General features: G+C 37.6%; 1 protein-coding gene across 1 annotated transcript in view; it reads right to left on the minus strand.

The window, feature by feature from the left end:
• Positions 1 to 604: 604 nt before the first annotated feature.
• The window catches only part of LOC114349605 (protein artichoke), an 81,195-nt gene continuing 68,586 nt past the window's right edge, over positions 605 to 13,213 (minus strand). Inside the window, exon 3 of the mRNA XM_028300032.1 lies at positions 605 to 4,138. Coding sequence (XP_028155833.1) covers positions 2,380 to 4,110 — 1,731 coding nt within the window. The 5' untranslated portion in view covers positions 4,111 to 4,138 and the 3' untranslated portion in view covers positions 605 to 2,379. The remainder of the gene's footprint in view (positions 4,139 to 13,213) is intronic.

Consider the following 13,213-nt stretch of genomic DNA (forward strand, 5'->3'; position numbering starts at 1 on the left):
TTGCATAGTCTACAGAATTTAATGTTTTATTCGTGCAAATTTTCCCTACCTCAGCTAAACATTATAATATTTGAAACTTCAATAAGTTCAAAGTTAATGGATATATTAATTTATTTTTCACTTACTGCCTTGGGAAAGGAGTTTCCACGATTTTCATTATCAGAAGTAAACATTCTTAGAATTAGACTAAACAATTTTTTTCTTACCACGAAATATTGCGTATGAATTTTACTTGGAAAATTAACAGGTGCAAATTAATATTGATGATATAGAAATTAAATAGTTTTTTTTTTATCCATCAACTTTTGTGTTAATTATTATTACGAGTACTACTATGCGTCTATAAAATGAGTGCGCTTTGAAACCTTATATTGATACTTTGGGTATAACTACATAGTGTTATTTTATTTAAGTCAATAGCAAAATTAGGTACTATTAAGTGATTCATAATTTACATTAAAAGCGGTTAAGCAAGCCAGCCATAGTATAAATGAAATGCAGTTAATTTTATAAAGAAAGAGGAATATTCGCAAACAAACATGGCGTGACTGTAACTCATGAGAGACCCTTAAACCTACGAGAACAAGAAATGAAAATGCTTACGTAATTTTTTTTAATGGTTTAATTGTCGTTTGTTTTAATGCATTATATATTTAAATAAGTTTAATAACAAAAGTTTTAGTAAGTATGTATAAATAGCCTTACTCTATTAGTATGACTGTAGGTATCGACAGAATAGGTATGGTGTTCATTGGTTATATGTATTTCAATATTTAAATAAATTTATACATATAAAATTACCATCATAACTTTTATACTTGTCTAAATATCGCGATGATTCTGAGAGGCCGGCTTCGACTAGATATTAAATAATTTGTACGCTTTATACTAAATTGGTGTCATACCTTTCAGTTGTTTATTAAATTTATATTTTAGGTTATAGGACAAACTGGGTCATTTGACTAACCAAATTACCAAAGTAATCAAAATTTCTAAATTTAGTGACGAGAGGCAAATTAGGTGGGTACTTTAGGATCAAAGGGAAGGATTTAATTTATTTACCATAATTATAATAGGTAGGATATAATTATTGCTTGTTATATTCAATTTCAAGCCGGACTCTTCAAAATCAAACCTCAATGCATACCATCTACGTATAAAAATATCAATTTCAGATATCTATCGAAACAAATGCCTTTAAATAAGTTTTCAGAAATGAACTTACAAAAATAGCCAATAAAACTGTATTTATATTTTGTACCCCTTCCCATCAGAGCAACTGGTTTATAATTATTGTTTCTATATAATATTTCATGCTATGTATGTAGGTAAATGTCTTAAGCACATGATACATAAGTCAAAAAGGTTTATTTCTCTAATATAGTACAACTAATAGGTAAGCTATAACAATGTTTCGAATAAAATTAACGACATTATAGTATTTGAAGTTAGTAATCTATATTGCTCATATTTGTACAAAGTTTTCATCAAGTATTGGTGTTTTAATTCAGAAAATATACAAATGTACTATACAAATACACAATGATTATTATTAATTTAGTACACGTTATCTCTTAAAGATTTTTCACAAGCAACTTACAATATTGAGTACCCATATTTGAAAGGAACTAGTTAATAAACAAAACAGTACATTGATCCTGTGATCACCTATGCTATGAAAAAAATGGAGTCTAGCTCCTGGACTATTTAGGACAAAATCAATTATAACTTGCAGTCGACAGCACATCAGACTATACATTTTTGTTGCAAAATAGCACCTAATACAACCACTTAAGATGCCACAGTGTATAGGTTGATGTGCTGCCATCGAACATACATATTTTGAGCATCCATACAGATGACAACGCTTATTTTAAATAAATTCAATGATTAACACTATTTTGTCCTGTTACGTCCACCTCAATAAATACACGGCCAAATACTGAAACGTTACTTAAATCCAATATATTTTTTAAATTCTCATCAAAATGATCAACATGACCAAAGAAAAAAATATTTGCATCTGTACTTTGCAGACATAAATTTCCACTAAAGTCTAACAGACGTTATATTAATAACAAGTGATGTCGTAAAGTCGTTTAAGTACCTACATATCGTTTCAGTATACGGCCGTTAACCTGACCAATTGATTTAAGTACAAAATCGAGAACAGCGTCTTTATTCATGTCTTTATTCGCAATTTCATCATATTTACACGTTTATATACAAAGCTATCACATATTACAATTTCAATCGTATCACTATTTACATTATTGCATATTCAATGTTCCTTGTCGTGTTGACAATACACTTTTCAGTTTATACATGTAACGCGCCAAAGAATATATCTGCGACATTGTCCTTTGCGCAAAACTTTTGTTAGACGTACACTATGTGTGGTTTCTCCGGCGTTCTATGATGTGGGATAGTTTCGTACGCAAATTGTTGGTAGATGTGTTCTTCACTGTCCTCTTGGTAGTACGGGTTCTTATCTACACTATGCCACGGGGGGTTTAACGAATGGAAGTTATTTGTCACAGACGAACCGATCATCAGGTACCGGTCAACGTCTCTCTTGTTCTCTTGCTCCCTACTCCTCGTTGAATAACCTAAACCGTTACTCAACTTTGACACGTCACCGTTCAACATGACACTCGTCATCACTTGCTTCGACTTGTCTCCTTTGCACTTCTTCAAAGGTCCCATAAAATATAAAACTCCACCAACCACACTTATAACGATACTCACAGTTAGCACCACAACCGCAACTATCACCCACCCATTTGAGCACCCAAATTCCGATTCGGGAACCTGGATAAATATTATCTCCTTCAAGTGTTCTGGAGCTGAACACCTCACGTCCTCATAGTCTATTTTTAGAATCGTACTTGCGTTTCCAGATTTTCTATGGCTTATTTCACTTTCTCTCGCAAGCTTCCACAGCCACAATATCGAACAATTGCAGACGTACGGATTACCGGAGATCTCTAATTCTTGCAGTCTATCAATCGGGAAGTGAGACGCTTCCAGCGTTTCTAAAGCATTGTTCCTCATGTAAATGTGAGTCAGCTTAGGATTGCCATGAAACAGTCTCGGGGGAACTTCACTTACTTTAACATTTTCGTTCATCCATATCTTCTGTAGATTTATGTTGTCGACAAAAGCTTTCGAATCGATTTTATCTAGTTCGTAAAGTCTGCTCAGATGTAAATGCTTCAAATGGAACAGACTTTGAAACGAGAGAGCTGTTACGTTTTGAAAAAAGTTGCCACTGAGATATAAATGCGACAAGTTTGATAGTTTCGACAGTGCAGATGTGGGAATCGTCGTCATGTTATTATCGCTCAGATCTAAGTGCCTCAGCGAAGGCAATCTGTGGAATCCTAGTTGGTCCACGTTATCAATAATATTGCTATTTAAATCTAAATTCTTCAATTCCTTCAAATATGGTATCCCATGTTTGGAAACTTGCTGTATTAAATTTTCTGATAAATCTAAATATTCTAAATGAAAGACGAATAAAAGATTAGCCGACGGTATATCCAATATGGAATTATTCTTAAGCGATAAGATCTTCAATGCCGTCAGGGGTTCGAATGTGTTCGCTTCGAAGCTAACCAGCTTATTGTTAGATAAATCAAGCTTTTCCAGTACAGATAAAGCTTTGAAGGTCTGTGCGTGAATATTTGATATTTCGTTATCGGACAAGTCTAAGTCGACGAGTCCCTTCAGTCCAATAAACGTATCCTTATCTAGGCGCTTGAGGAAATTGTGGCTGACATTGAGATGCGTCATCTCCTGGTTGTTCTCAAAGTTTTTACTACCTAAGTCTTGTATTTTGTTGTAGGAGATGTCTAGGATGGTGAGCTGGGTGTAGAAGCCGAATGTGTAGAGGAGGTTGTCGATGGCGTTGTGCGTGAGGTTGATGTGGGTGGCCTCTGGGTTGAGTTGTATGGGGACGATCTCGAGGCTGGCGTTGGCGCAGGAGGCGGCGCGCAGAGTGTCGTCGCAGGCGCATCGCGCGGGGCAGAGCGTGCGCGCCGCGGCGCCCCACGCGCAAGCCACCACCACCACCCACCAGCGCCACTTCGCTACGCTGCGTGAGCCCATAACATCTCATGTATACGCCACCGGTTACCTGAAACACAAAAACAATCTATTAACAACACGATTAAATCGACAACTGAAGTAATAAAGGAACCGCAAATAACAACCTATTGTTCTTTTCCTATCTGCGCAAATAAATTGTGTATAAAGAAAATTAAGTTCAAATGTACGAATACAATACAATCTCGCAAGGCGAAGCTGGAAACAAAATCTCGTTGCCACGGAATAGATGGAATCTAGTTTATTTTTCCAGTAATTTATTGTTATCATAAAATCCGTACGCTCCCTGAGGGTACATCGCCCTAGACCGCGGGAGAGGCAAGTAAAAATACACAACATTATCGCTCGACAAAATCTTAATATAATTTCTGGCGAAAACTGCAGATAACAAATGTGCCTCTCCGCAATTTGTATGAGGGGGAATGGAATTGTTTGATCCAAATTAGGCCGATAAGAGACGTGCTACGGCGGCGAAATGGTTGCTTGGCCACAAAAACTTTTTTATTATCTTACGAGGCCTATCGCATAAGGCAACAAGCTAACTTGAGGAAAACACTAATGGCGGTTGGCTTTGATCATTAATATTGCACGCGGCGCTCTTGTTTCAGGCACGCAGATGGAAAGCTGATTAATTCACCTCGATTCGGTATTCGGATATTTACCCCATCAAGACAAATGTGAGGGAACGGGGAAGCAGCGGCTAGCACCGGCACCGCTAATCCTCGTGCCTGAACGACTCCTCAACAATGCCTTCCCAAATGTTCGTCAATTTAACAAAGGAGCGTTTGGTACTTTAAATTAAATGTTCGGCTTTACAATTCGACAGAATGTATAATGAATAGCACCGTAACATCTGTTAACGAAGGCGAACGATCTCGAAAGTTTTCACGCGCGGGAATAACTAATTGCGAAGGTTGGAATTCAATTTATGGCCTCTAGTGCGCCTCCCGGGAGATCACGCCATGCTAAAGTATTAATAATGCAAAACAGTGTCACGGAAAGTTTTTGATTCGAAATGCAAATTAAATTAGGAAACAAAGTTGTGATTGTTGAGCTGGTTCTGCCGCTTTGTCATTTATTGTCGGCTGTATTATGCTAACCGGTTTACAAACAACCATTTGTGTAGCAAACGAAAATTTAGATATGAAATAAAATTATCTGATGTCAAGATGTTAACTTGTAAGAGCTTGTGAATAAGTGAAGAGTTTGTGTGGAGATAACGCTGTCTAACAAATTGTTTGATGTTAATGAACAGCGAGACAACTCGTGGATTGTTAAGCGTTTAGCTCCCAAAAGGCAGCGAATGTAAGGATGCAAGAATACGACTCCCTCCGTAACTGGATACGAAACATGAATGGATTACGCAGCCTGCCTGAATTACAGAAACCATACGTATACACACTCGATACACATCAGACGTCCCGTATTAGACCGGATTAATTCTATTACATTCCAAACGTATTCTGGATCACGAAGCAAAAGATAGGCAAGTTAATCATACTCAGAGGTGCTTACAAAATAATGATGAAAATCTGATCTTTCGCGCGTACTGCCTTTAAAGATTACTTTACAGAATTAGTATTCATACGATTTCTTTCAAATCCGAAAGGTTCTCTTAGCTAGATGAACCTGACTCGTTAAAGTCTAAATTAATTGAATACTTTGAAATGCTCTTACGCTGTAAGTAGGTTGAGTTCAATCACGAGTAATTTAAAGGTATCGAGGATTTCTAAGCCCAACTTTAAAAAAGTAATTTGCGTTTTCAAATACTCGTATCCTCTATTCAAATGAAATGCAAATAGAATTAAGATTCAAAAGTCACCCCTAAAAGTTACACACAAGGTTAAAATGTCAAAGGCAGAAACGTTTTACGTAGTAATCAGGCTGTGATGACTCAAACAACATCACCTGTCAAAATGTTTACGCTAGGCAATGCTTAGGTGACCGCGGTCGGAAACGCCTATGAAAAGATGAGAAAGAGTCGGGGCACGCCCTCCATTTCCGAGCCTAAACTGCTCTGGCCGGCACTCTTTTGTCTTTTAATTTCCTGTCCGCGAGAGTGCGCTCCCATCGTGAATTTTGCTTTCGTGAGCTTCGTTAACTTGTGTCGGCCTTTGTTGTTGCCTATTGAACTTTTCCATTACCGACGTCATCGATTGAAACCGCTAAATTCGTTGGAAAATTCTTGTCGCTGAAATCGCTGCCCTCAAAAATGAGCAGCGGCCAACGACGCTCGTCCCGTTTCGCTTTCATAAAACCCAGTATGTTTTCAGCTTTTCGTTTTGTTTTCGCCCCGGTGAAGCTCTTCAAATGGAAATTAAATATTTCCTTATTGAAAAGTTTGAGTGTTATACCGTTTGGATGCGGGATTTGTAATTGTAACAGACTTTTGTTTTGTTTGTGAGTGACTGGCTAATGTTATTTTGAATAACAGGAAACTTTTTGCCGTCTCTGCTTTGTTCTTTTTTCGGGGTATTAGTTCGGAATGAACTTTAATTTGTTGCTCGTGCATATTTAATGTTGAAATGGCGCCCCTAATTATGCCATAGCACCTAAACACCACGAGGTGGAGGGTCGTAATTTATTATTACAGTTTCCGCGACCAAATTCAATATCAAAGGGCCTGGAACCTTTCGTATTATTAACGGGCAACGTCATCGGCCCCATTTAAATTATTATCAAAACTATCCAGTTAGTTCGGCCTAATTGTGGACAACCGGGTTCGGGCGCACTAAAGTTATCACGGTGTTAATACAACTTGAGACGTTACTAACACAAAGGAGGGTTTACGAGGGGAGCCAAGACAATAAAACCAGTGTAAAAGTTGGCTAACCGCTTCTCGCGCTCTCCCCAAGAAAACATCGTGGCCCTCTCGCTGCGCTGCTGTTTTTAAAATAGTCGGATCTTATGTTGAAAGTATTGAAATAGATAATATTATCGGCGCATATGTCTCTTGACTGTAAAAGGCCCGAAGTTTGGTAAACATAAAGGTATATTCATATTTGGGGGGCGTGCGCGGAATTTCAGGTGACGTGTTTCACTTGTAAGTTTTCCAGAGAGACCTGCGATCATGCTAACCTATGCTTTGCTACATTAAGGTACATTGCTACGTAAAATGCATAACCTAAATATGTATTTGCATCAGCAGAGTCTCATACAAATGTCATAATACACATTCCGCCCACACCACGTGGAAAAACGGAGAACTCACGGAGTCAAAATTGGTTTTCTCCTAAGTACTATAGAATAGAATATGCTCTAATAAGAGCTATCTAAAAGTACATATTTTTGTACATAGCCTGTTCCACGCACGCCCTCACAATCTGAATGTACCTTTAACAGTGATGGTGAGGGCCAGTAAGGAGCATAATGAGAAAACTTACTCAGCAACTGAGGAGCCCGATAGTGCCCGGAGCAAAAAGCAAGAGCGACTGCCGTTGATTCGATTTCCAGTTCGCAACTACACGTTGTATTACAAGAACGTAGCTAGTTTTTCTTCCACTTCACTGCAATGGAGTTAGCATGCGGGTTTGGCCAAATTGGTAAAAGTAGTTATCGAGTTTTCTTTCGATTTTGGTATAATTAGCCGGACCAGCGTAATGTGGCAGACATTCTAGAGTAAAGAAGTCCAGGTGTAAATACTTATAGAAAAGAAATGTCTTTCTTTTTTTTAATCACCTTTGTACACCGAATAAAAGGCTCATAAACAAACTTCTATTGTGTAATTTAAAAATAACTTTCCTCAAATAAGCAGGCATTTATTGCGATAGTTATCATTTATAACAATTCTTCAACGCAATAATATGTATTTTGCTACACGTATGAATAAATATTTTGAATTGAATTTTGAAAGAAAGAAAGAAAGAAAAATATTTTTATTTAGTCCAAACATCCTTATCCTTGAATTGAATCTTCTTTATCTGTAATGCATATTTATACATTTTCATGATTCCTATAGAATTAAAGCTTTCATTCATGGTTTCAAAAGGTTTTCGATCCCTCGAAGAAATGAAAAACTTACTTACTTTTAACCTACGTACTTGTGTTTATTAACATCATTCAAACTATACAGTATTAAATTAACCTACTATATTAACAAACAAAAACAACATCATGTCCAAAAAAATTTACATTTTTGTTATCGACCAACTACATCGCATTCAAAACAACAAACATTAAATTAATATAAAAGCCTATGACATCACCGAACATCCCTCGACAGCAGTTTATTGCTAATAAGCACGTACTAATTATGGTCAAAATGGCTGTAATTTACAGTAGTTTTTAGGAAGCAAATGATTTCGCGAACGCTTTTATTGCGCCAGACGGCGGAATTGCGGGTGGGTTTTAATTACCTGAACATTAATTCGGACAAACGATGATTAGTTACGTATCCGCACCCTAATCGACGACAGGTGAGGAAGAAAAGACAGTCTTGAGTCCACAATACCAGCGAATCGAGACACAATAGAAATCAATTGTTACCGCGGTCTCATGCGACCACTTAGGGTTCCACGAGATAAATTCTAACGAGTAACATAAAGAAATAGAGCCTCACACACTATAAGATTCCGCTTATCAAGCTATTTATTTGCATAGCATTTGTAATATAAAAAAAAATATCTGAAGGTTATTGAGTTAATTATCTAATTTATGACTTAACAAAGAATATAAAACTTTAACAAACTATCCTTTTCCCGCATCGTTCTAGAGAAGTCGCATCCTGACGATAATATGACCGCCTGAACGTGCCGTTAAAATTCTTGAAAACAGTCTTATTCCTGAGAAAATGCATAATGTTGCTCTATTGGAGATTATTTTGCTGTTCTCGTTATACTGCGGCACCAAACAAATTTTAATATCCAGGGAGCCCACCTGCCAATAGTTTCGCGCCGTTCGCTATTGATTTTGCAATCAAACGCCTATTAGAGATCGCCAGCCACTTCAAAGCGTTTATATAACTTGATTTATTAATTTCAGGGCAGCTGAATTGAGGTGCTATATGGCTACGTATTGGTCCTTTATGCATGCATCACTGGCATTCGTGTGTTATCAACGAAAATAAATAATAACCTCGACAGAGTATAAAAAGAAAATATTAAAAGGTAACGAAGAAAGTGCATCAAACAACACCTTACTTTAAACCACAAAAATGTAGGTTAACTATGTCAAACTTTATGTCCTCCTATTACTTTAATGATTAACGTTAACCCAAGAACAGAGCGAAATGCCAGTCGTTACGCTCACAATAAGAACGTCGCCACAAAATAACTCAGTGAAGATACATACCAGCGGAGAAAAAGGAACTTAGCGAACAAAACGTCTACACAATCCCATTTTCTCTTTCACCGGGTCTTAGTGAATCAGGGTCTGTATGGGCGCCTTTATAAACGCAATAATGAGGAGTGCCAAGGCGGCATTCAAGCGTGCCCTACCTAACGAGAGGCGCCGATGAATCGCCCATGAGCTGAGCACAAAACTTGCCACTTGGCTCCTAATGGCAAGCGGCCGGGGCCTGCGCTGCGTCAAAGCGCTTAAAGCGCTACCCGACTTGCTTTGACTCCGCCGTGGTTTGGCGAGCCGGGCGATTGAAAGCCCTCCCGATTACCTACACACCACTAACATTACTACTCAACTGTCTTTCGAACGGTGCGCTTAAGCAAATCTGTCGGTAACATAATAAGATTTCCTTGTCATACCCTTTACCCTTTTACATAGCCGCGTCACGACCAAGTTTGCTTTACAAAGTATGCCATTATTCCCAAGTGCTTTCAGGAATAGAAGTTAGTTCGCCACTGCATCCATAGTAGTCTAGACCGCACGTCTGCGCTCGCAGACATTCCGAAACTTTGGCTACCACAAATAAAAGCAGGTTTGTTATTAAAAGTGAAATTGAGTGTGTTGTAAAATTAAAAGTAGTCATTTGCATTATTGTGAGAGAGATGAGGTTGCGGGGGAGTTTAGGGAGGTAGCATTGGAGCTGCAAATGAGGTGCTTATGCCGGTGATATCGCGCGGATCGCTCTCTAAGCCCGCAAAATGGTCTTAGCCCAAATGAAGACGCGCGCTCGTCTAAGGAATACTGCAAAATTAGTCAATCCTATCGCGGCAATCTCTAGTGGAGTTGGTGAGGCTGAATAATGAAATAGCTCGTTCAGTCGGCGGATAGGCGATATCGACAGGGCGGGCCATTGGAACGCGATCGCGGGCCAGGCGAAAATCCCACGGATTCCGTGTGAGGTATCTGGCGGCTCTTTTAGGGTTATTAAACGGAGTGGGTTTTAGGGAAATGAGTCGGGAAATAAATCTGCTTACCCCCAGGATGAAAAAATCAGTGTTTTCGTTAAATAAAGTGCGCTCCGCGGGATAAGTTGGATGGGCTCATATATCGTCCTCATTGGATCCCAGTGAGGGCGCTAAACCACTATTTGGACTGATAAGAATCGTCGCCCCTGTTCGAATTGCCAATAAGGATAATGGAAAAAGTGGCTGTAAAAATTGTACCTACTATGGTTCTATATCTAGGGTACACTATTTAGTTATCTTTCAAAACGGCTTTATTAAGAAGGATCTCTTGAACATGCAAACTTACGATATTTTAATCACATTAGGTGAATAATTATGTAGAACTGTCACTGAATTTCTTGACTAGTCTTTTCAAACAATAATAAATTCCTATTCAAAATTGAGCAACAGATCAGCAGGAAAAATATTATTTTAAAATATTATTGTAAATAGATATCGAAATATTGCAGCAAACTTGAATTTCTCGGGCGAACTGACGTATTCATCCCTCCCCCGGTGTTTTATTAAAGGTGAATACAAAACGCCCGATATTCACAAAGACCGCGTCCGCGACTAAACCCACCTACGGTTCCCGAAGCGTGGCAGAATCCACCGTCTCACTTCTTATTCTGTGCTGCAGCGTAAGGATGTGCGGATATCGATATATCGATGTTAATAACAATTTTTGAAACTGTATTTTTTAAGTAGGTACGTTGAGGTAGAGTAAATCCCAATTAATAAGGAGCAAATCAACAGCAACTTAGTAGCTTTACAGAATCTTGATGCCGCTCAATATACCTAAGTAAAGTAATATTAGTTNGAAATCAGTTTGGGTGGGAAAATTACTAACTGTGCTATGAAGTTCTACTATAATCTGCGTTTTATTTTATGTCTAGTGTATATCCGTTTAAGTCAACAAAATATTTAATTTCAATTTACACTAACGTAAAATTCTTAAGAAAAAGATAGTTATTGAGGGTATTCCTCAAAATGTGTACTTATTAATAAATAATTTTATTTATTAATTATGATTTTATAATGATCACTCGTGAAACCACCATGATGGGGTAGATTTTTAAAGATTTACCAACTATAATTTGTACTATCACAAAAATAAAAATATCAAAGGTATTTTACAAACTGTATTTTTAATTATGCTAAACCACATATCCAATTCATTTTTATATTGTCATTATACAATAAACACTCAAGATGGACAAGATTCTTACGGATTTAATAAGAAAAAAAAATGTGTCACTCACCTTATATTTTCACCAAACTTTTTAACTTACTTGTCCAGTCCGTGGGCGTGATTAGAATATTAAGTAATATTCCCGTTCAATCCCACTTCTGAACTAAAGTAATATTAGTTCAGAAGTAAGGCCAGAAATAATACTCAATTATACAATACCAGTTTTATTTTCTTCTACAGACGGTATCACACAGAGAGGTCCTCTCGACTCGAGCGCTCGTAACAGAATGGATCGCGCGAGACCGAAAACAACCGTTAGCAACCGAGCGCATTCCAACTGACATAACTCACATTCAAACTTATTATTTCGCTTACCCGCATTTAATTATTAAAACAACAATATACATTTAAATTTCCAATTAATATCTGTTTCACAGTAAAAATGCTTACATAAGTTGATAGTTGTTGATATGGGTTGCAATGATTCATGATTGCAATACCAAAACTGATTGCAGTCTTGTTTGTAATATTTCTGCTATAAATGCTATAACTATCATAATGAATGCTTTACGAAAAATGAGTTTTTGCTCACGTTAACTTTTTTACATCATGTAAACAAATATCGAATAATTTATTTATCGATATTTGCACTGACATCACCACAAGGGATTCCCGTAACGTATTCCGTTCAGGATGGGGTCCACGGCACGGCGCGCGGGGGTAATGCGTTTTATAAATGAATGAACGAATGAATGGGAGGATTTCATTCCCGACCAACCATTGCTTTGGCGAAGTGCACGTTCTTTTCGCTTTGGGCCTGACTGCTTGCCGATAAAAACTAACTTTTTAATTACACAGCCTTTTTATTCGGCTCTGAGCGTCTGGTGCTTTGCATGATTATGTTTTTTCTTCAGAATCCGTTTTAAAGAAACATATAAATTATGATTAGCTTGGTGACTATGCTTGGATTTATTTCGCAGGTTTGTGCGAAATTTTAAATATAATCACTATCCATTTATTTCGATATTTGTATTTTTTTAACTTAGTACAGACTGAGATAGTAATATAATGGTTTTTACCCCTACCCCATAGCAGGTGGTGGTTCAAGGCTCATAAACACTGGCACAAGGGAACTCTAACTATCAATACGATAAAAAAGTATGTAGGTAGGTACACAAAATTGTCGCGACAAAAACTGAAGACTGTGGCTGTGTAACTTACGAGTATTTAGTTGTAATAGTACTTGGCGCTTTTGCAACAAAAAAAAATCGATAGTTTTTCGTAGCGATTTGAGTCTCTTATCAACATAGGCAGTTCGATTTATTCAATTTATTTATAAATTAAGATTGCGTTGACTGTACAAGAGTTCAAAAATACGCCTAACCCTGCCATAAGATTACGAGGCACCGTCTGGCGTACACGTCGATTTATTAATCAGGCGCCAGCAAACGGTCCTCAAAGGCAGATTAATTCGATTGGCTCCGACGCTTTGATTGCAATCGCAGCACCACCGTTTTCTGTATCTACTAGTACATCTAATCATACCCCAAAACAAAAATGTACTCGGAACTCATTAAAGGAGGATCCAACTTTTGGAATAATACCTGTCTGGTGTGTAAAAGGATCCGAA

The sequence above is a fragment of the Ostrinia furnacalis genome, unplaced genomic scaffold (assembly GCF_004193835.3).
Source record: "Ostrinia furnacalis isolate ACB-3 unplaced genomic scaffold, ASM419383v2 OfSCF0694, whole genome shotgun sequence".
In the NCBI taxonomy this organism is placed as follows: domain Eukaryota; kingdom Metazoa; phylum Arthropoda; class Insecta; order Lepidoptera; family Crambidae; genus Ostrinia; species Ostrinia furnacalis.